This window comes from Corvus brachyrhynchos, unplaced genomic scaffold, assembly GCF_000691975.1.
Source record: "Corvus brachyrhynchos isolate BGI_N302 unplaced genomic scaffold, ASM69197v1 scaffold95, whole genome shotgun sequence".
NCBI lineage: Eukaryota > Metazoa > Chordata > Aves > Passeriformes > Corvidae > Corvus > Corvus brachyrhynchos.
In genome coordinates, this window is record NW_008238347.1 from 1,752,848 (window position 1) to 1,777,143 (window position 24,296).

At 51.2% G+C, this 24,296-nt stretch overlaps 1 protein-coding gene across 1 annotated transcript in view; it reads right to left on the reverse strand.

Moving 5' to 3' along the window:
* PLXND1 (plexin D1) overlaps positions 1-24,296 on the reverse strand; it is a 52,829-nt gene that overhangs the window by 12,455 nt on the left and 16,078 nt on the right. Inside the window, 15 exon segments of the mRNA XM_017735251.1 lie at positions 4-29; positions 5,598-5,796; positions 6,164-6,294; positions 6,829-6,936; positions 8,129-8,241; positions 8,916-9,023; positions 10,041-10,155; positions 13,106-13,255; positions 14,163-14,438; positions 14,602-14,692; positions 16,619-16,786; positions 17,152-17,291; positions 20,394-20,493; positions 20,633-20,784; positions 22,388-22,551. Coding sequence (XP_017590740.1) covers positions 4-29; positions 5,598-5,796; positions 6,164-6,294; positions 6,829-6,936; positions 8,129-8,241; positions 8,916-9,023; positions 10,041-10,155; positions 13,106-13,255; positions 14,163-14,438; positions 14,602-14,692; positions 16,619-16,786; positions 17,152-17,291; positions 20,394-20,493; positions 20,633-20,784; positions 22,388-22,551 — 2,041 coding nt within the window.

The window sequence follows — 24,296 nt, forward strand, 5'->3', positions numbered from 1 at the left end:
AGCAGGAAGAAGGGCTCTCCAACCGTCTCCTGGGAAAAGGAAAGAAGACCAAGTCAGCAAACCAGACATTGTAGTGATGGCTCCATCAACAGTGCGGTAGGGACAGGCTGTGTGTGGACACCGAAGGTGCCTCTGCACACCAGAGAGCAGCACTAGTCCACCCCAGGTGCTGCAAACACTGGGGGGCCATCACCTCCCAACTCCCACTTGCATCTCTCTGAGGCTGCTCAGAAGTTTTCAGACTCGTGGCAACATGACAGCGCAGATGGGGAACAGGACACAACAGCCAACAACAGCCGCAGGCCATTTTTGGGGATGCTGTAACTGTCAGCATCAACATACCCCATCCAAGTTCTGCAGCAAGCACTGGAGCTGTGGAATGCCCTCGATGGGCTGTGCCAGCCTGTGCTGTCTCACGGGCAGAGCTGGGGTGCTGCTCAGAAGGCAGGGGCATATGTATGGCTGTGCTGAGCGGGGACGTGCACACATGATGCTCGACAAAATACAAATGTGCATTAATTTACATGTGAATTACACAGGAACAGGGAGACTCTAGCATACTGTGCTACAGAGATGCTTCCTGCAATCTGACAGAGTGCAGACCGTATGACATGCTGCACTCAGCAGGACAAGAAAGGGCTGATGTGCACAAAAATCCAAGTACAGCGATATTTGGGCACCCAGCTTTCTCATGAATGTGTCAGCTGAACTGCTCTTTGCACTGCCTGATTTGCCGCTGAACTCCATGGGAGTGAGCCCACAGCCTGGGCCTGTGGCTCTGGGAACCAGCGTTCATATTTCTCATACCACAGCAGAGCCCTCATCACAGCAAAACAGAGGATCAGGGTCAACAAGCTGTTCCCATGTGACAGCAAGCAAACACACCATTTAACTCCTTACATTCATCAAGCATAAGTTCATGGGAGAGAGGTGAACTGTAGCACTGCTATAGCAAGAACAAAAAATATAAAAGGGAGCACCTATTTGTGATGTGATTCAGCTACACAGTTTAATGCCAAATTTCTGATCCTCTTCTGCCTGCTGCACTGATGAGCAAGGGAAACATAAGCTATTTTCTTAAGGAACTCTTCAGTGTTAGAGCACATCCCATTCTCCCTAACGTTCACGTTCAATTTCCTTCCAATGATGCAAGTGCAAATTTTGCACATTTATGTATTCTGAGCATCCCCCCCGCACACACAGGCCTGCCATCTGAGAGCCTGCTCAGACAACAGATACCCAACAGTTCTGATATTTCTCAGCTAGGAGCTGCTAAATCCTGTTCAATCTGCTTCTTAATTAAAACTTGGTGATTCTTTTATTCTAATTGCCCTATAATTGCTAAAGCAATTAGTTCGATGTCAATTTGGATGCGCTGCATTTGGTGCGGTTGATGATAGGGCGATACAGCAGGGCTGTCAGTGGGCACACACCGTCTGTGCCAGCAGGGCACTCACTTCCTTTTCAAGGGTAACTTCATGAATACAGGGAAGCTCCCTGGGTCTGCTGCAGGAGTTTAATGATTCCTGCAATGCTCCTATGAGCAGGCAGCACAAAATGGGCTCAGAGCAGGGCTGCGGGTGTTGGAATGGAGGAAGGCATGGCTTCCAGAATGTAGAGGAAGGTGTGGAGCCAGGAAGTGGAGAAGCTGAGGATTGCAAAGAGTGGAGAACGTGCAGAAGACACAAAGAGTTCATTTTGGAGAGAAAGGCAGAAGCAAGATATAACAAGGGGACAACACCGACACAGAGACCTCCTCGGGCTGCAGTACCACTGCCCCCATACTGCAACCACAAGGTGCCACTGGCTGGCCCTGCACACGGGGTCAACAGTCTTCAACACTGGCCATGCTACCAACAGGAACCCTGTTTGTGTCACACATGAGCAGGGACAAACCTGAGGCTAAACGCAGGGCGGGGCTCTGGAGCCTGCCCATCCCCGCCATGGGCAGCTCCAGCCGCAGGGAGACTGCAGTGCCTCCAAAAACATTAAAAAAGGGCAAGTCCTACTGATATGGGAACCCTTATGGCTTGAAATGAGCATGGGCTGCACGGGTCGGGGCCAGCTCTGCTCACACAAGGCTGCCCTGGCAGCGGTGGGCGGGCGTTGCGGAGCAGCGGCACTGCACGGTCACTGCGGACACGCTGCAGGGTGCACGGGCAGGATTCGGCCCAGGCCAGGCCACAGGGGACATAGCGACAGCGCTCCACTGGCCAGATGCTATTTCTGTTTGGCTTTTTGGCTTTCAGGCTCAGGAACTGTGGGATCTAATGGAAATCTGCAGAAGTGCTAATCAGACAGCATATTTCAAAGCAGGGAAAGAAGGGCTGGCAGGCAGGGACTAGAGATAAAATGGCAAACTTGTGAAACCTCCAGCATTGTTCAGAAAACTCATCTGGAAAGGAATCAAAACCGTCTTTGGACTTGGCTAGTTAGGAGAAAGGAAGTTTAACCAGAAGAGATCAGTGCTGATTCAGGACAAAAAAATAGTTAAAAAAACACAGTCTGGGGCCTTTTTTTCCTCCTATTGTGAATGTATTTTAATGAGACTTCATTTTCATTTTTGACTGAACTGTTATGGGCTCTTAAAGCTACCCAGGGCACTGAAATAACTGCAGTAATGGAAAGCACAGTTCAGGCTGGCAGGACTTGAACTGTTCCACGCACAAGGAGCGTGGGAGGGCTTCAGTTTTATATGCTTGGGAAAACAAAAAAGGTTTAGAGCACAGACTGGATTCACATGTTGCTGCCCTATTAACACAACTCTGACAAGTTATTATAGATGTCCTCCCAGAAACACACTACAGCCATTTCCAAAATGTTTTGGTGAGGCTAGGGTGGGAAAAGCACAGAAAACAGCTGCTTATCCCAAGTGCCTGCTAATTTTGGGACAGTTATCTGTTTGCATTCTGTGAAGAACCAAACCTCCATCCCACATGCAAAACTTGGGTAAGTGTGGACACAGACATAAAAGCTGAATTCCAGAACCCCACTTTTGCTTTAACTCCCCAACCCTGTTAGGAACCAGGCACAATGGTACCATGGTAGCTTACGGAGAAGGCTTTCTTTTAAAGATTTTCCACCAAAAGTGTAGCACAAAGTAGAGACATGGACCATTTCATCTACAATTCTCACTCAGTTCTGCACAAACAGAGTTCTGCATTGATTGTGCAAATGCTGCAAGTTACCTCTGAGCCCCTGTGCCTCGCAACAAGCCCCCTGCTAGCTCATCCCAACCCCTCACACGCTGAGCCAGCCCCCAGCAGTGGTGACTCTACGCCTTCAGGTGCCCTCCACATGTGCAGACCACGAATGCCTGTGGCCGGCAGCTCCTTCCCAGCTGAAGACAGCTCCTTCAAATCATTTTCCCCCAAAACACAAGTGGACGGGCTGTTAGGCAGAGCATTAATGCGAAACAAATGTTTTGAGCATGTAGCGTTGACTTACAAGGGAAAATACAAGCACTTGGAATTTTTCCACTGCACAACGGCAGGGACTTTCACAGCAGCTGTTTCAAATAGACATTGTGATTAATGGGGATAATTCAGGAATGAAAACCAGGCCCATCATCACATGTCTGACAGAGCAGAGCTACAGGCAGGCGGGCAAGCCTTCCTTTTAACCAAGAAATGCCTCTCTGAAGGCAGCAGAGTTTGATCCTGAGGAACGCGAGGCACATGGGAGGCCTTTGGCTATCACTACTATTTAAATCACAGCCCTGAGCTGACACCAGCCGTGTGGAAGGAGGTGGTGTCTGTTCCACCACAGGGGCTCCGTCCTCATTTGTGTAGCAGGGAAGATGCCAGCTCTGCTGATCTGGACCAAGCCCCTGTCCCTTTGCACAGCTGGGCTTGTGTCACCTGGGACAAATTTCCTCTCCAGACACTCTTGTCTGACCAATTCTTTTCCCTCTTCATACTTCAGGAGCAGCTCAGTGTCTCCTTTGATCCCACCTTCACTGTGGAGCATGTGTGATATCAGAGTCTCTTGGAAATCAACTTCATTGTGCTTTAGTTTGGAAATCATTTGCTTTCAGAGATGGGAAACAGGCTGCAGTGATGCTCTGCACTGCCGTGGCTTCAGTCTGGGCATGGGAGGCCTGGAGGGGACTGCAAACCCAGTGTGCAGCCTTAGCCCCTGCCAAGAACCTGCTGCAGGCAGATGGAAATGCACATTCAGGCAGTGGCCCAACAGCTCTGCAGAGGACCTAGTCCCCTTGCAGTCCTGCTCCCACCACACCCTATTCCTCTCCTCCCTCTGTGGACCACGAGCAGGGGGAAGCCCTCTCACAGCAGCACTGCCTGGCCCCGGGGATGGCCACAGCCTGCGGGAATGAGCAGCTCCCACCCATGGCCGCGTGTGCAGCTCCTTGCCATTAGCGAGCCGTGTAATGTGCTCAAGCCTTCAGGCCCACGTGATAAGGCTCCACTTCCCTCTTTTTCTTTTTTCACTGAGAAAGCCTTCTTGCACAATGTCCATTTTTAGCACAAGCTGGAGCTGGATCAGATGCCTCACATGTGGTCTCCCCTCCCCAAAAGGGAAAATCAGCACTTTCTTTCTCCAATGGTTAAACTACAGGCACAAAATCTGAAGATTAAAAAAATTTTACTAATTTCCTTTTTTCTGTCCTTACAGGCTGGATAGCTGTGCTACATTGGCACAGCCATCCTCATCCACTCTTGTAACTCCTCTTTTATTAGCCTGGCTAACTGTGTCGGCTAAAATGAAAGATGATGAACTACAAAACTACTGGCTTTAGGACAAAAAGTGATCATCTGGGATCAGAAGACATCACAGTATGTATGAAGACAATATAGAATTGCTTCTGTAGATGTAGAAAACACTTTGGGAAAAGAGATTTTTTCACAGGCTTTTTCAAGGCTCTTCCCTGTGGGTATAATGGGGTATCCTCCAATTAACTGCTGTGGAATCAATTAAGTTATTGCTCAATTCTTCCGGGGAATTCCAAAGAGAACTGGCAAATGTTGGAGATAAAGCACTGAACAGATGGACTGCTGTTGGCTCTGAGATGCCAAACGTATTCCTGCTCATTACCATCAGAAGACAGTCGGCCTTCTGGGACAGACACCCCACCTCTCTTGCTCAGATTTGTGTAGAACCACGAGGATGCCTCTGCATAAGAGGCCCCACACACCAGTGGGCACTGATAAAGAGCAGCCCCTGCCCCAGTGCCTGAGCATCGTGGCTCCTGAGACAGACACTGCTGACTGGTCAGCATAGCTGTGCCAGCTGGTCACAGAAACAACATATAACCAGGCAGTTCCCAAAACCTCCAGCCATTCTGGTTATTTTTCAGCTCCCCTATGGCTCTTCTCAAGTATAGCGAAAACATTGATCCGTGCTTCAGCCTGCCATGAAGACTGAGCTCACTAAATCAGCAGAAGTGGAGAAGTAACAGAATTTCAGGTTGCTTTCCTACACCTGAACCATTCAATACATCAGTTTGCCAACTGCTAGTGACCATTTGAGTGGCACTGCTAGCAAGTGTCAGGTCCTCAGCTGTCCCCCACATCCCTCATCCCCGCTGCACACAGAGGTGACCCTGCACCTGCCACAGCAGTGACTGGTTCTCTTACTCTGAGATAGCTGTACATGCAGATGGACATCCAATTCGTGAGCATCTTCTCCACCACAGATTCTGTCCTCCTTAGCATCAGCTTGGGGTTTTTGGAAGCCGAAGCATCTATTAGATCCACCAAGAGGTCCTTCATGATGCTGGTGTAATACTCCAGCTTCCCATGCAATGCAATAGTAAGCAGGGAGGCCAGGTTACACCTGAAACACAGAATGGTACAGGACTCAAGCCCCAATCTAACAAGACTGAACTGCTGACTGGCACTAAAAAACGCAACACACAAAGGCAGTTTTCCAGACAATTTTCATGGACCTTCTTAAGGCTGTTAGAAATTCCAACCCTCTTTCAGTGCTGCAGGACCTCAGGTCAGCTTACATCCTCTTACTGGTAAGCCAAATGAGTGAGTGCTCTTCAGGGTTTATGGCAATCCATTTCTAACAGAAAAGTGTAGGCAAGTGTAACTCAACCGTCCACTGAAACACACAGCCCCAGACTGGCTGGATTGCTCTGGGCTAGGAATAAACCAGTCTCCTCCAGCTGCCAAGTCTTTGGTTCTGAAGCTCATACCTGTCTCTTACAGCAAAGTCCTTCTGTTGCTCGAGAGCGTGGACAAACACGATGAGGAAGTGCTTGTTGTTGAGTAAGGTGGAGAACAGAGAAATTCCTTCTTCCATGTTGGGTCTGCAGTTCTCAGGAATCTGAACAAAAATTTAGAAAGCAGACTGAGAAAACCCTGCTTGTTGTTTTTCTCCACATTTTATCCCTCTTGACAGCAGGGATGCCCCTCCTGACCACAGAAATACCAAGCAGAAGAGCCCCTCCTCCCCCTGCTTGATGCAGCCAGCAGCTTTGCTGGCAAGGAGCACACAGCTGGCCAGTGGCAGTGGCCATTCCATTCTGTTCAGCACTCCTGAGGATACCTGGAGCACTGTGGCCAGTTTGGGGCTCCCCACTACGAGACAGATGGAGCAAGTGCAGCTGAGGGCTGACAAAACAATTAGTGGGTCTACAAGGAGAGGGGAATAGAGCTGGGTTTGGTCAGCTTTCAGAAGTTCTAGAGGGACACCTTACTGCAGCCTCAGAGTTACAGAGCTGGGAAGGATCCCAGGCCAACGCTGGAAGAGCAGATTCACAGATCTGCCTTCTTCAGCCAGCCAAAGCTGATCCAGTGTTGGTCTGTGTTAATGGTCAGCAACACCCAAAAGCATTTGCTCTGTTAGTGGGTTACTCACCTTCCATTCCCCCACCAGGAGTGGATGTGTTTCCTGGACCTGGGAGCCCACCTGTGAGCTGAGCTGCTGGGCTGGCAGGATGTAGCACTCCTCGTAGAGAGATGAACACTGGAACCAAGCACAGTGTTAGAGGAGGACACTGCACCCACCAGGAGACTCCCTGTGTGCTGTGCACCTCAGGGGAATAAGATGGGAAGGCATGTCATTGGAACTAAAGACACCCGTTCCAAAGACATGCATGGGGCTGGCTTATGGAGCCTTGAAACACTTTGCAAGAGCCTCCCGAATGAGCAAACACCACAAGGATGGGGGGAGGCAGACGTCTGCAGAGACACAAGGCTGTTAGGGCAGGGAGACTGCAAATAGAGTAATGTGACAGCTAGAAAACTCCCAGAAGAGAAAGCTTTACAGAAGACTAAATCAAAATAGAGGAGTTCTGGGTGTTTCAACATATGTAACTTTTAAAACAGATGGGAAAAATGTTTAAATCTCTAGCATTCATATACCAGACTGAATCTTATAGCCTCTAGTGTGCAGAGATATGGAGACTGGGTAACTGAAAAACCTGAGTAATAGCTTCTAATGAAACACTCTGCAGTCATAAATCATCATCTCAGTCCTCAGCACCGGCACACAGCTGCCTCGGGGGTGAAATACAGCCGCAGTGAAGGGCGCACAGCCACGCAGCGGAGCAGCCGGTGACAGGAATGACGGCACCAGCACGTCTGGTGCAGCTCTGGTAAAGGACTCCGGGCAGACAGATTCAGACTGGGTGCCCAAGGGACATCTTACTGGGAGCACCACACACCCAACCTTGGACAGAGACAGAGACATCCAAAGGGCTCCTCAGGACCAGCCAAGCTGCTGGGAATGCTTGGGGGCACCGTGCATAGGACAAAAAGCCCCTCTCCCTGACTGCCTATGGCAGATTCACTCTTCAGCCACCCTTCAGCCTCTGGTGAATGGAAGGGCGTGACACTGGAGCCCTTGAGGAGGAGTTCCCAGCACGCTGCTCATGTGAGAGCTCTTTCAGAAGAGGTGTGCAATGGCCCCAAACAGGCAAGTTGGAGCAACTCCTGGGACAGTTGCCGCCAGCTTCTGTCATATGAGCCCAATCTTGTACGACACCCCAGGAGCTGCGGCTCCACTTTGATGACAATTAAGGCTGAAATATGTGACAAGTAAATATACAACAGTGGAATGATTTTGTGACACTGTAAAAGCCTTTTAGCAGAGCCCTAAACTGATTGGGAAGTATCTGGGAGCAATGAGGTGCCCGTGACACGCGCTGTCTCCTTACTTTGGGGAAGAATGTCCTGGTGACAAAGTGCTTGTACTCCAGGAAGGGGATCCCCTGGCTGCGGTTTAGCTCCTTGGTCAGGTCCGTCATGTCTGTCTGCAGCTCTGCAAAACCTTACACAAAGAGACCCAGAGATGGTGAGAGCCCAGTCCTCCACCAGCTGAGACAGGCTGGCACGGGAAAGCATGGCCCGTCTCATCTCTGCCTCGTCGAGCTGTTCCCTTGTGGGGGCTGAAGCTGTATTTTCTCTGAGCAGCACATTCCCATTGGGGTTTAACCACTGTACACCTTGCCCCAACCACTGACAGAACATTCTCTGCCCCAGGAGCCCAGCCCTAGGGCAGGCTGTCCCCTCAGGACAGGACATCAGCTCACGTGGTGCGGTCACGGACCGCGGGATGGTGGGTGCCAACACTTGGAATACTTGTCCCATTGCTCTACGAGGAGTGTGCTGCAGTTTTTGTTTCACCCATGTGGAAAGCACACTGAAGGTTAGCGTGACATTCAAGTAATCCTCTGACACAGCCAAGGGCCATTAACCCCAGAGAAGCTGGTGGCACTGGAGATCGGTGGCTTGCCCAGGCCAGGCAGCAGGACAGCAGCAGAGCCACACTTTCAGCCACTGAGCCTCATTCCCAAACCCTGCCAAAGCTCACAGGTGATGACAGAAATTCTCCTACAAATAATTCTACAAACTTCTTCACAGCAGAAGGTGAATTGCTTCAAGCCTGCTAACCTGACACTCCCCTCCTAGCCGTGGCTCCTCGGCATCCAGACAGGGACTTACCTTTACGGATTTCCTCCCGGATCTGCGACTCCATCTCCTCCATCTGGAGCAGGGTTTTCTGCCAGTAGCGCTCGGCTCTGCGGCTCTTTGTGCAGAACACAAAGAGAGCTGAAAAAGAGGAAGGGAATAAGCCTTTTGGACCCGGGCTTAGGAGCAGCTGCCACTGGGATCAGAGCAGTTCTCTCTGACATGGGTGAAGAAAGCTAAACCCAGAGCTGGTTTCACACCTACCACCAGACTGGTATCTGCTCAGGCAGTTGTCAATTATCTGTAAATAAGTAAAACCAGCTGGAATTTAATGATCATGCTGTAACTGTCATCTTCAATTTAGGTCTGGGCTGTCTGTATTCAGCTTAACTGTGTATTAATATGTTCCAGCTGATTAATGAATAGAGAATTGAGGATGTTTACCACCTGTATTACAGCGTTCATGTCTGACAGTCTTCCCATGCCTGCAGAAATACGTTTCTAATGATGGGTGGTGCATCTAACAAATAGGGTGCATTAGAGCCTTTATTAAAAATAACTTATATCCTTGTTATAAACCCCTCATTTGCTGTGAACTGGCAGGTTTTTTGCTGCAGTCATTATGGGCATGTGATGTGATGAGCAGGTACCCTAGCCCAAGGACAAAGGTGTGCAGCAAAGCTTCCAGCCAGGTACATACACCAATGTGCCTGCTTCAGACTTGCAGCTAAGGATGCTGACTCTCTCTTCCCACTTAGCCAGGCACCTGTCACTGCTTGTTCCTGATGACAGGACCTTGGGCTAAGAGCACCTTTGGAATGGTCTGGGACAGTCATGCCTGTGACCAAGACCAGTTTCTCCCATGCTTCTTTTATTTTGTGTTATAGTAACTACTAAGTGTTTGGGGAAAAGGGTAAGTTTATAAATATCACGGGTTCAAGTAACAGAGTTGAGCTGTGGATTCAGCCAGGAAAAGCTCTGTGCTGCAGGGAGCTGTGGTCCTGGTACTAGCTGTGTGCCATACAGAGAGTATGCACCTACTGCACCCAGACCAGCTTCAGGTACTGCACAACTGCAGTACTCAGAATAACCTTGACACCTCCCATGCAATGAAAAAAACCTTGGCACAGCCTGGAAACACATCGTTCTTTCCCTTACCTACGACAGAGAGGACCAGCAGGATGCTGCAGATAACGATGGAGACAATGATCGCGGTTTCTCCTCCCCCAAGGTGCAGCATGGCAATTGTGTAGTTGAACTTGCCAACTTGGATCTGAGGAAGGAGAAAGGAGGGAGGAAAAGCAGGAGCTGAGCCACACGTTGCCAAGGGGCCAGGAGCAGGGGGGACACAGGGCAGCACTCAGCAGTGTTCACTGTGTTCAGAGTCACCCAAAGACTCACTGACGGTGCTGGCACAGCCTCCCAGGCTGTGTGGGAGGCCGGGCTGTGCCTTTCTCTGCCAGACCTGGGGACTCTGTGCATCTCAAGGGAGCCCAATTCCCTTCCTGTGCTCTGGGGGATGCCAAGGCCACACCCAGCAGGCTGTGATGCTGCAGTGGTACCCATCCCAGGACCACCACAGGGCTTTGGTGGCAGAACTGAAGGCCCCCTTGTGACCCCACTGTACCTGCCCAGAAGAGACAGCCCTTTCCTAGAGAGCCCATGGCACTGTACAAGACTGCCTGTGCTGCTCTTAATAGAAAATCACTTCCACTGATCATCAACTTTGTTATGGCTCTGAACAGCCTCTGGACCCTTGCTGCACTAGCCTTTCTCCTCCAAAATCAGAACTGCTGCCATGCAGAAGAAGGAGGGTTAAGAAACTTTAAAGTCCTTGAAATACAAATAAACTAAGGGAATAAAAATAAATAAGACCATAGACGAGTAATGATCTCGTGGCTAAAGCAGTGAAAGGGGTGTCAGAAGGTGCTGGCTCTGCTCCCAGCCTGTACTTCTTGTGACAACAAGCACAAACCCCTAGAGCTCAGTCCTTGGGTCTCCTGATCTCCAGAAGGGAAGAGGCCAGCACACATCACAGGCTGGCAAGTTATTGGGTGCTGTTTACAAACAGCTCTTTGGGCCCTTGGGATGAAAGGATTCCACAGCATCATCTCATAAGGAAAACTCATGACCACACAAGGCTTTCGCTTCTGGAAATGTGAGTTTCACTTCTCCCACAGAATGAGAAGTGAGAGAAACTCGAGAAAAAAAAACTTGAAATGTAGGGAAGAGCTGCAGTAATCTTATGGTTTTGATTAATCTTTTGATTAATCAAAATTAGTCTTTGATTTCCTGTGTCATGGAAACCCCTCCAGGAACGGTGCCCACTGGGGTGAAATTCCAGCAGCTCTCAGCCACTGGACCAAAGCCATCCCACAAAAAGGATCTTCCCACCACCTCCACCACCAGACACCATGTCACACACAGCTCCACCCTGAGGGAAATCCAGCCCGAGCTCTAGGAGCATTGGTGAGGGCATGGCTGCTGCCAGTGGAAGGCTCCAGACACTGAGAGCTTTGGTCTCTACCCTGGCATGTTGTCCAAGAGCCATGGTGCTCATCAGGGACAGGAGCCACAGCACTGTGAGAGCACCTGGGCAGGTTCACTCAGCAGTCTCACAGCCACATGCCCGGCCTCAGGATCTCCACTTTTTCCCTCTGAAATGCTGCAATGAAGCAGCTCCTCAACGTATTTTGAGTCTTTTTTTCCCCCACCAGCTCAGCCTTTTGCATTTTTCAGAGAAAAAATCATCCCACAGCCGCTGTTTAACTCAATGTTTAAACTGTTTGGTCATGAACAAAGATGGGCCTGAAGGTCTTGACAAGCCTCTCTTGTGTATCTGAACAGCTCTACTCAATAGGCAAGGCCCCTGCACATGCCTGCCCTGTGTCACCAAAGCCATTTCTGGTGTGTTACAAGGCAGTGGCCACTTGTGGAATGGCCGGCAGGCGAGGGCCCCAACCACGTCTGTAGGTTTAGTAAGGGTGCACAGGTATGAATATAAGCAGATTATTTAGCTGCACATTCATTGCTGGTGCACTCTGAACAGCCTTGTGATGTTTAGGGCTGGATATCCTTCTCCTGATTCCTGGGGACCTGCCCTGACTGGTTTACGTCACACCAAGACTAGCAAACTCAAATTTCCTTTTCTTCCACAAAGGGATTCCCCTGTTTCTCAGTTCTTACAAAAATTTTTTTTTAAATTACCCTATTTAAAATTCCTGTTAAGATGACTCAAAAAATTATGTTACTTCTGCATTTCCATGTTTCCAGTTTGCAACAGAATTTCATACACCTCAGATTGTTGCCAGTAAACTGGATAACCCTGTCAGTGAATTGGTAGTGCATCCTTGTGCTTTTCTCCTGGGCAGCCCAACTGCACAGGTCCCCAGCTCCCTTCAGCCCTCCTTCTCCTCCCCGCCCATGCCTCAGGCTCCCATCCATCCCCTGCCAACACACGGACCGGGAGGGGGCAGCGGGGTCTCCACGGAGGTGGAGGCATTTTCTCTCCAGATACAAAGAGCCACAGTCACATCCCAGCATGGCAATGGGCTGTACATGACATGAGGGAAACTGAGGGCAAGCACAGCAGTTCAGTCAAACCCTCTGGAAAACAGGACAGTAACAAAGTGTGGGGAGTTTTGCAGACACAGAGGAACAGCAACCCTGAACACTGAACTCTTTGCAGTGAGAAAGCAGCAGCCTTTGGAAGCCCTGAGTACTGCTCTCACCCTCCTGGTCATACCGCAGGGACCCAGCAGGGACCCAGCTTGGTGAAGGCTGGACTCTCACAGCCACTTGTAGCCCTTCTGCTGGTGGGAGCAGAGCTGATGGCTTAAAGCTTTAAGGAAATCCCCAAACATATCTCATGAGGAGCAGAAAATCACTGCAGGTGACAAAGCCTCACATGCCTGAGACCTCACTGTGCCTTACCAGAACTGACCAACCTCCCCCAGCACAGTGCAGTAACTCAGCAGGCAGCTGCGGGTACCCCATGACTGGGAGCACAGCAGCCCTTCACCACAGCTCGGGGCAGCCTTCATCCCCATCCCCTGCATCCTGCTGACCAGCTGCCCTGCGACAGCTGCCAGCATGGCGTGCTTTGTCCACCCTTCCACCAGTGCAGCCTTCTGCAGGGTCCCAGGGAGTGAGCTGGGCAGGTCCTTCACCCGCAGGGTTTGCAGGAGACCCCTCCGCCCCACATGCGGAGGCTCCGGACTCACCGTCACAGGTAGCTGCCTTTCCGAGGAGCTCAGTGACTCATTGATGGAGCAGTGGATGACTTTGTCTGAAACAATCTGGATCTCACACGAGATCAAGCCGATTTTCACCTGGTACTCATTGCTCTCCAGGCCCAGGCTGTCAGGCTCTTTCTAAAGACAGAAATAAAATCAGGAAGTCAGGCTGCAGCATAGCAGTTAGAATTGCAATTGATCTTCCTGCTGTACTTTCCATATTCCCTGCTGTTTTGCAGACCTGGGAAGACTCTCCCTCACCAAGGACATTTTTCCAGTACTCCACAGGAAAGCCAAAACCGGGCCAGTCCCGATTTTCCTGTTTCCCATTCTTCACTCAGCATGGGACATAGGATGAACAAGCCCCTTATGGAACCTGGAAAAATCTGCTTTTGATCAGGCTTGCTGTGCATGGAAGATAAGGATGTAAGCGCCCATCTGGGAGGGGGGAAGGATGTACAGCGGAGGGGACAGCCAGGGGATGCGCCTGCAAAGCCTGAGAAAGGGGGAGCACATTTCTGGAGCATGTTGCAAACAATTAGGATATCCTGCAGCAAACAATGGCCTTTGAATTACTATTGCTCATTGTCCAGGCCACTCAGCTTCTGCACCCTGACTTCCTTGTGAGCTGAGCTGAATTCAGTAGCCAAAGAGAAGAATGAATGATCTGTTTGTGCAAGAATAAACACCTATTGTCAGGCCCTTCTGTAGCACCTGCCTGGTTTCAGGCCAGGGCATTGTCCTTCTTTTCCATATGTCCAGTATTTCATTTAGCCCCTTGCTACAACACCCTCCCCAGGCAGCTCTCTGGCATCATGCCTCAGAAGGCATCCCCAGACCAGGCTGCATCTCCTGGGGCAGAGAGATGCAGAAGCTGCCGACTGAGCCAAAATCACCTGCTCCTGCCTCTCCAGTTCCCATCGACCCCCTTGTTTCTCCTGTGTCTGTGGACAGTCACTGTGCTGGTATTTAGGACAGAGGAGCTGCCCAGGGTGGAGATGGCAGCACCCAGAGAGAAGCAGAGCTGTAACAACCACCCTCTTACATGTATGACCAGAGTTAAGGGCTCGCCAGGATGGTGCTTGATCCACTTCTCCTTCTTGGCTGTGGAGAACTGGGGGTCAGCGTAGTACCCCAGGCTGAATTTGCTGATGTGCAGGGCCTCCTCGGGGTACATCTCCTCATCCAGAGCCGAGCGGTCATCTGTGTAGAGGCGCCCATTGAGATAGAAATCAACGGGGGCCGGCTTGCTCCCCACAGTAATGTTGGAGGCAGCTGGAGAGGGGCAGGTGATGGCGGTGTCAGTGTGAACCTTACAGCGCTGAAAGCAAGAGAGTGTGAGCATGTCAGAACCCAGCACCACAAGTGCTCCCAGCCCATCCTGAGACATGGGCCAAGACCTCAGCTTCACACCCTGGCCACCCTCTGGCAGCAGGCATGCAGCCCTGCTCCGTCACTGGGCCACACCCAGCTAAGACACCCACCGTGTGCTCTCTGCCGATGCCGCGGACAGCCATGGACACATTCTGGACCAGCCCAAAACCTCTTCCTTCCAGGGTGATGATCCTGCCCCCACTTTGAGGAGAAGGGAAGAAAGAGAGGGTGACTGCAGAGGACAGTGCAGCCGTGGGATGTGATGGCTGCATCTTCCTCCTGTCATTTTCTCAGAGATGTTTCCAAGCTGCCTGAGCAGAAAATGTGACCCAACAGCCAAAGTCTTCTTCCTACTTACAGCAGAGATCCACACAGCTACCACAATATCAAGGAAGAAAGGAAGGCAGGAGGAGTAGATGCTGTGGTGGAAAGGGGGGAGCCTCTTGCAGCATCAGTGAGCTGTCCCCCTTACTCCCACTGCCCAGAAGAGCAGCCTCTGCATGCCAGGGTATGCAGCAGACATCCTGGCCACTGGCCATGTAAGTGGCCTGCAAAGCTATGGCCAGGAGACATCCCCTGCCCCCGCCCATACCCCTGTCCCTGTCTCTGCCCCTGCCCTGCAGCAACCCACAGAGAACCATGAGACTTGGAGAGGGAAAAGTTCCTCATCCTGCATCTTCCAGGAACTTCTGATTTAGATCAAAATGTGAAAGTTGCTATGTTTTGAATCTGCTTGGGGGGAATGCAACACATGGGCCTCTCACTGTGCAGTCAACTAGCAAGAATAACGAGCAGCTCCGATGTGCACAAGGCAGAGCAATGGCTGGAGAACCATCACCACTCTACTGCACCCTAGATCTACCTTCCCCTTCCCCCGTATCACATTTGACTTGTTTGGAGTATTTGCCAGGGAACAAGCAAGACTCACAAATCCTATTATCTGAAGAGCACTCCAAGCACAGTGACTTTGGGCACGAGGCCCCAGGGTTCTCTGAAGCCTAGGGATATCACCAGGAAGTTATGACCCAAGTTTCTAACTAGGAGCCTGTCACATCTGCAGACTAGTGTACAACTTTTGTATTGGTTTAGATTTGGTTATAGGGATTATTTTATCCATATGGTAAGAGAAATCAGATCCAGCTAAACTTTTACACTAGTTATTGATGCCTCATGGTCAACAGCCCAGCAATGTGCTGAAGCAGTCAGACTGCATGAGCCACACCGGAGGCTGGAGAGAGCCTGCAGTTATGGACCCTGTTCTCTGAAATTTGGAAACTGCTGTAAGTACCAAGGAAGCAGACTAAGGTGACTGAGAAATACCCCAGTGGTGTCCTTTGTGACTAAGGGCAGGACATTCTTCCCTTGTCTCTTTTTAGACACTGCTCTTGCCACTCAGCAGTTGGAAGCCTGTGAGGGGCTGTGCCTGGCTGAGTCATGGCTCTGCCTTTCCCCTGACATTCCCACAGCCTGCAGCCTTGGCATTGTGCTTGGGAACAGAGAGGCAGCTTTGTTCCAAGGAGATCAAGTCCACCAGAGCCTGCTCATGCTTGCCCCTGGGCGCACTGCTTTCAGCGATGTCCTGACGGCACAGCTGCTGGCCTCCCAGATTTCCTAGTCAGCCCCGGGTTTTTCAGGTGCCACAGGTGAGGAGGGTGGTATTTCACCACGGTATCCAAAGGAACAGAAGCCTGAGAACTCCACAGAGATGTGAAACTAAAAGCAACACACTTTAAAAATTAAATACTGTGACCTCAGGGAAGGTTGAAATCCAAAATTACAAAACTCATCCTCCAGCAGTTTTACTGCCAAGAAAAATCCTCATAGAGCCCCCACCTGGGACTCCCCAAAGTACTCACCAGGTGTGCACAGTATAGTTACCAAGGCTGACATTTTTCCACTCCTAAATGCATCAAAACAAGCTATGGACAGTCCTGGTGTGTGAGACCTCTTCTACTCCCATGCTGGGGTTACCCTGGAGCACCCCAAGAGCAAGCTGAAGCGCCCTCTATACCCATCCAGCCCAGGGCTGAGAAGCCCCCTTCTCCTGGCAGGACCCTCTCCCCACCCTCTCTCAGCTGGAACTGACCCTCTCTTTCACAGGCTGTCTCAGCTAGGGCAGGATCTCACCTGATCTGGCTCTTTTTGGGGTTGATGTCTGATATAACCGGGTTCTTCTCATACTTGAAAGTGATGTTGTGGCTGGCACAGGACTTGTTCTCGAACTGCACGCAGACTGGCACAGCCGCAGTGAGCTCCGCAGCGGGCATGGTGCAGGTGATGATGCTGTCGGTGCGGCTGCGGGAGGACAGGAAGGGTGAGCTGCAGGGAGCCGTGGCTGAGCCAGAGGCTGGAGTCTGGCCTGAGCACCCCCTGACAGGCAGGTGCCAGCCACAGATGACAAGGAGCTTCCAGTCCCGTGCCAGCTACCTGTTACTCCAGGCCTGCTAACAAGCAGTTCTCAGCACACGCCATCCCATCTGCTGGGCCGATTCCCCAGACAGACAGAGGGGAAGGGCAGGCAGGGCGATGCTATTCCAGCATGCACTGGTGCCCCTCACCAAAATCCTCACTCTGCCTGACTTCTTGGGGGACAGTATCAACCTTCCTAATGCTCTGGCTCTCATCACTACTCCAGTACCAGCCCCCAGCCCTGCTCCCACCTGAGGTCAGTGCACTGCTTGGAGGAGTTGATGAGGACACGGAGCTCTGAGCCGACGTCCAGCTTGGTGCCTCTGATGGTCACTCTTGTTCCTCCTGCCTTCGGGCCATTTGGAGGAGCCACGGACTGCACCACAGGAAGCTAAAAACAAAGGGGAAATATGTTTTCTAGCCTAGTAAATCTGCAGCTGGATATTCCACACTGTACGTGGGAATTGATTCAGACCGTGTGAGTGTCCAGCACTGTGAAGCTCGAACAGCAGCACAGCAAAAGCTTTTGCTGGCAGGGTTTCAGAACAAGAGAAGTGGTACAAACACTAAGGAGTGAGATCATATAAAACCTCTGTGACTCTCTGGGGTCCCTAAATACCAGCTGTAAATGAAACATGGGGCCAAATGGGAGCCCAAGATCCCACCATTCCCCTCACATTTCCATCAGGGGGTCCAGAGCCAGCAACAGCTCAAGGTCCGTCAATAAAAGGAAATTTCTCACTCATTCCCTCCCTCACCATCTCAGCACTTCCAGATCCATGTCCTCCTAAATGCAAGGATAATGTTAAAGCCCCACCTTGAGCTTGGTGAAAATGGCCACCTGGGTTTAGATAATTGAATATCAAACCCCTGGCGAGGAAGCTTCAAATCTGCATCTCTTGAGGCAATGGGAACTGAGGGGGAAGTTGCTTTGCCTCTTGCCATTTGCAGCAGAAATTAGCATGTGTGTTATCTGTGTTTGCAGCCCCTGGAAATCTTCCTAAGATTCATGAGCTGGAGGCTTTGATAACTCACACGGCACTGAGCCCTCTTGTCTGCTCACAGACACCCCAGGAGTGGCTGCTGGCAATGTCCCTGCTCCATTTGAGCAGGACAGCCAGGGCAGAGCAAATTATGACCTCAAGACCCTTCCACAGGGCACTGGTGACTCTCTCTCAGACAGCACATGCCCTGAGGCAGGAGACCCACAGGGGCTGGCCCCACTCAGCCCCAGCCCACCCCTCGCTCATGCAGAGCAGACCCACGCAGGCAGGCAGTGCAGGCTGAGCCTGCTGCTAATGCCTTGCCTGGCAGTCCCTGCCACACAAACCCATGTATTAACATCTACCCTTGCCCTTGTCCTACACTCAGATGGCTTCACTCCTCTACAGCCACTTCCTCTGTTGGTTCTGGCTGTCACCCATTTCCACCAGATCTGTTTTGCTAATTTGTATTTCCCTGGGTGTCTGCAGGCAGCTGTCTCCTGCCCTTGGCCCCTAACCCACATATTCATAAGTGCAGCTACAGCATCAGCAGAGAGGATTATTCTTGTTCCCCAAAGCCCTTCCCCTTAGCCGGAGCCAGCGGCTGCTGCCCTTGGTGCACTGCCAGCACCAATCACCTCCATCGCAGCTTTGGCAAATCCAGCTCATCCATAGCCTGCTATGATGTCCTGAAGAAGCCTCTCCTTCCTCCTCAGCACAATTACAGCTGAATTCTGTCTCTTCTAGAGAGACATGTATAACGGGGACTTTGAAAGATATAGCACACAAACAATATTTGGTATTTCATGAAGGACCTTCTTTGGAAGGGCAGTTCTGAAAGTCTTTTAAACTTTTCCAGGCAAACTGTATCAGTGCCCAAGCTCAGGCCTCACCAAGACCAGCCTTCCATGGTGTAGGCTACTCCATTTGCATGCCATCAGATGTGAGAGGAGAACCAAGAAAACAAGAGTGTTGCTTGGTCTGCAAATGGCGTGAAAGCCACTTTCAGTGTGACACACCTCCATCATGTAGTGTCCCTCTCCAACACACGTGCACAAGGCAGGGCACTCCCTCATATCTGCTCCAAACTTTGCTAAGACAAACAAGACAGACAAATAGACAGAGACAGCAGCTTTCTGCTGTGCCACCCAAGCAGGAATTGCTCCCCCCCCCCTCCCGCAACGGGCGCACCGCACAAGGCTGCCATGGACCCAGGAGGTCAGGGACTGGCTTTGTTCAGCATTGGTGCTTCCACAGATGTTTCCTGAGAGGCTTTTCCTCACAAGCTAAGAGCTGGTGAAGGAGCCACCCAGCCCATTTCCACTCTCCGGGCCCCTCTCCCCTCTGCCAGCCAGACAGCAACCAGCAGTGGGGGATGTGCCACCTCAGCACACACATCCTGAGATCCCCAAACCAAGGGACTCTCACTGGGTCATATGCCACCAGTGGCACCTTAATCCACTCCCAACTGCTGGATCTCAGGGGCTGTTGGGATGTGAACCTGGACACCTGGAAACTATGGAAATAGGATCCAGGAACTCCTGCTGAGACTGGCCTGGCAGTGCCATCACCTCACCAGTCTCTCCCCATGCAGTCAGGCCTGGCTCTGCTGGGGGCTGGGACATGCCACGCCTGTGCTGGTTGCATGCTGTGTACCCCTCCCTGAACTAAACACCCAACCTGTCATTGGCTACAGGGTGGGGGAATGGCACTCCATGATCTGCCCCAAATCCCTCACAATAGCCACCAGGAATCAAAGTATTTCCTGGGGCTACAGGTCTCCTCCCACAACAGCAGCTTGCAGCATGGGCTGTCCTGCCCCAGATGAAGCTGCAGTGGAGGCACAAAGGCTCCAAGCATTCCACGTGCCCTCAGCACCCACCCAGCGTGGCTGTCCATGAATACCGTTCAACCAAGAACAAGGTTTATGTAAGGAAGAGAAGAAATGCATGGATTTCTCTCAGGTTTATAGAGATGAAAGCTATCTTTGTGAGACAGCACAGCACAAAGCTGTAAAGAGCTTTTCATTTGTACAATGACACAGGGTTAGCTTCAGTCTAATCCCTACACATTATTTCATGCAAAAATTAACACGATCTTGGCAGCAAAAATATCAGTTCTAAATAATGTGAGTTCATGGAATGTAACTTAGCACAATGGGACTTCACAAGTCTCAAAAAATTTCACAGGTTGTAACAGCACCTCAGCAAAAAGGTGCAAGAAAACTAAGGCTCCTTTTTACAGCAGGAGAATTGTCAATAAAGCCAGGACGAGACACACCGCCACAGGAACTGAGTCTGGGAGTGCAGCTGTGCCACCAACATCCTGCTGCAGTCCTGCCACAGCCCACACAGGTAACCACAGCTGAGGCGACACCTCAGCGGACCCCCACATGTAGGGGTAGCTGTAAATCCTGTTTCTCAGCCGGCTGCAGAAGGCGTGGGGAGCTGCAGACTCATTTTAAGGGGCACAGGAATCACCAAAGAAACACTCAGGAGACAGCCACTCACCACGTAGGAGTATCGTTCCCTGGACCTCCCTTCCCGGCTCACGTTAACCGTTACCACATCCGAAAACGCCTCGTGAGCCTCCCCGGTCTGGCACACGACTCTGCGGATGGATGAGGCAGGTGGCAGCAGTGCCAGGGGAGAAGGGCAGCATGTGCCTGGCTGCAGGGACAGGGAGGGACAGGCACGGGCAGGGGACATGCAGGGGTCATGGTCCCTTCTCCCCAGCTCCCCCAACTCACGTCTCAGAGACGACGTATCTATCTGGCAGCGGGGTGCAGGGCACGCTGCCCACCCTGATGGCGCCAAGTATGTCTCTGAAGCGGCGGCCCAGGTTCCTCCCGCGGATGGTCAGCAGTGTGCCCCCCTCCAGAGGTCCATGCAGTGGCTCGATCTGCAGCACCAAAGGGCAGGTCATAAAAGTCAGAGCATCACAGGACCCCAGAATGGTTTGGGTTGGAAGAGACCTCAAAGATCATCAAGGTCCCAATGCCCATGCCATTGGCAGGGACACCTCCCACTAGACCAGGTCAGGGGAGAACCAGGAACTTCAGGCCTTCATCCCATAGCCAATCCCAGTGCCCAAGCACCACTTGAGCCCTGTGAAGCAGACAGAATCACTCCTCACACTCCTGCTTGCCCAGTGCACCCAACACCACACTCTCCTTTCTCTGGCTTGGCAGAGGAGAAACTATCACACTTCTATGCTGTGTTGGGCAGTGGGGTTTGGTCACGGATCATTCCAGCTGCAAACACATCTGGGAAGAAACATGCTTTCTTCCACATCCCAGCTTTGAATCCATCTCCTACACCACTGGTTTCACCTGACAGTTGCTGCCCCCAGTGCTGTGAGGGGACAGGGTGTTGGCTGTGGTACCGTGACAGCACCATGAGGGGCACCCTCAGAGTGAGCGTGAACTTCAGCAGGTGAAACAAACCCCTCCAAGAAGGAATGGCTCTTTCCCCTTTGCACAGGTAATAACACACACAGCCAGTGGAACACTCCTGGTGGCACCAGGCTTGGTGCCCTCTTTGCTGGCTGTGCTCCCCCTCTCCAGGAGGGCTCTGTGAGGGCTTGTCTGCTCGCATTAACTCCAACAGGTTTGGATTTACCAGCCATTATCTGCTAAGGAAACAATAACAGACTTGGTAACACTGCGAAAGTTGTGGTTTCCTCCCATTATTTTCTGAGGACGTGCTGATAAGACTTGAGTGTGGGAAAGACAGGCTCAGGGGGAGCACCCTTCTCCCAGGGTGACAAGAGGGAAGCAGCAGGTGATGGGCATCCTGCAGCTCCTCCATGCAATGTCACAGCACCCATATCACTACTTGCCTCCCTAAGAGCAGAAATCCCACACACTTGTCAACATTAGCTGTTTCACCTCTCCAGCTTCTCCTTTCCTAGGGATGCCATTTTAAGATCTGGTCTATGTATTTTCTTTACCACTTGTTAGGATCCAATTTGCTGGCTCCTACCATACCTCTAAGCAGAACGCAAGATCCAAAGGCCTCCAATAAACTTAACTACAATTTAAATAAAACTCATTTCAAAATGCATGATGCTCAAAGGTCCCTCTGCCACTCCTAATCTCAGCAAAACTGCAGAGCTCACGTGCCTGGAGACAGGGCTCACGATTACATTTCAGCCATGCTCTATTAAAACGCTATTCCTAATAAGGATACTTTGACCAACCCTACATATCTTTCTTGCTTTAACCAACCCCAGGAACTCTGGGACATCGTGCTGCTGTTGTTTTTCCCACTAACATGATGAAGACTGGATCCTGTCACTAGCAAGATGTCCTTGGCACCAGGTGACTCAACAGCATAGAAAGTCTGAATAATTCAGTGCTGGTCTTGACCCCATCCTGTGCCAGGGACAATGTGCAGATCCTTCTCTGCCCCAGCCAGGACAGTGCGGCCAGTTCCAGCCCTTGGCACCACCCACCATGCCACACCACACCGTGAGCACCCTCCATGTTGCTTTTGGGTCTTACCTTCCGGATCTCAGGAGGTGGGCAGACTTCAGAGACCTGTGGAGGCTCGGTGTGCAGCCTGCAGCTGGAGCTGCTCTCACTCCAGAGGCAGCGGTGCCCCAGGTCCTCCCTCCCCAAGCACTGGGAGCAGTCGGCACTGCCGGTCGCACAGTTGTACACCTCCACTGAACCACCAGAGAAAACAGACAACATGAGCTCCAGGCCTGAGGCTCTCCCAGCTTTGCTTAGCCTAAACCCCTCCCACTCCCACCACCTGCCGGCTACATTAATCCCAGTAAAATCTGAAATCCAGCGGATGAGCAGAGCAGTCTGCACATAGAGCGCACTTGGCTACCGTCCTGCAGATTTCCCAGAAGGCTTGGGTGCTTGTTCTCACTGCTATATAGTTTAGCACTTTCTTTTCCTTTTTCTCCCCCTTGAGAAACAAGCAACACCCGAACTTGGAACCTTTTGTCAATTTATGCTACATGTTTCCAACTCTCAGCATCCACATGGGAAGCTGCTTGGTGAAGTTGGCTCCATCCTGCCAGCAAAGCAATCACATTGCTTCCACACTGACAAAAATGGGGTGGTTTGTGCTTTGTACAGTGTTTACAGTTCCTTTCCCTCCCCCTGTGATGACAGACCCCTTTCATTGCCTTCTCCCTTCAGATCTGCTCAGCTTCCACATGTTTTTCTTATACTGCCTTCACATCTCCATTAGCTGGTGCCCTGGCTTACATTTCCTCTCCAGCCTCAAGACTTCTGCCACTGGAGTGTGGATATCCACAGAGGTAACGGTCAGAACTGCTCAGGAAACATGGCTTTCACACCCTTTTCCCCAAAGGAGACTTTGCAAGAGTACATAAAACACAGAAACAGTCACATTTGGCACTTCTGCTCACAGGAGCATCTTAAGGCACTTCATGAGCAACTAATGAGTCCCTCAGCCTCAACGCTCTGCTGTGCTAATGAAATATCATCAGCACCAACACTCTGCCTGTGCCACACTAACAAAACATCACCAGTACCGAGGGTCTCTCCTATTCTCCACCAAAAAAAAGCTTATTCCACATCATCTGCAGTCCTCCCAGGGGGTTACACTGGGTGGTTTTCCAACCAACACCAGAGCTTGTAGTCCTTCAATGGACTATCAAAACAGAGTGTACAATAAAAGCTAATAAATATTGAAATAATAAACACTTACATCAATGATTTCATTAAAGACATTACAAAAGATGCCCATGTTTGTCTGGCAGATCTCTGTCTCTGATGCAAGGCAGTCTCTCTAATGTGACTCACACCAGCCTGAGCAAGGCGAGGAGGAGCCAGAGCAGCCTTACAGTCCCGTGGGAACTCCAAATACTCTGGCCAATTCCGATGGATGCAAACATGGCCTGTGTAAACGAATTCCTTCTCCATGCAGGAGGAGGGGAATTCCACCATGCTTTTTCTGCTGTGGTTCCTGCTCCCAGCACCACCCACACAGAACTGAGTCTTCTACACAACCAAAGCCCAATGTCCCACCCCCCTCCTCAGGGTTACCACTGTATCACAAAATTACACCCTCTTCTTTCTGCAGAGAAACAAGATCTCATGCCAGCCTGTGGTGGTATTTCCAGGTATTTTCACTTTGCAAGATAATCCTCATTCATTCACAGGGATTTATCACGGGGAAACCTTTCTATCCTGGTCACTGGTTGCCGGTGCTCGTGTCTTTGTCCCTGTCACAGCCATCCATCAAAGGAAAGCTCCCTTTGGGTTCTCCTCCTCTGCACCTCAGATAAATCAGCCCCTTCTGCCACAGCTGCTGACACTGTCGAGAGGCAAAGGAGCTCAGGAATGCTGCCCCCAGCCAGAGCCTGTGGCGAGGGGCACCGCCAAACCTCCAGCTACACAGAGAGTGGTGGTAGCTGCTGTGAAAACCTGG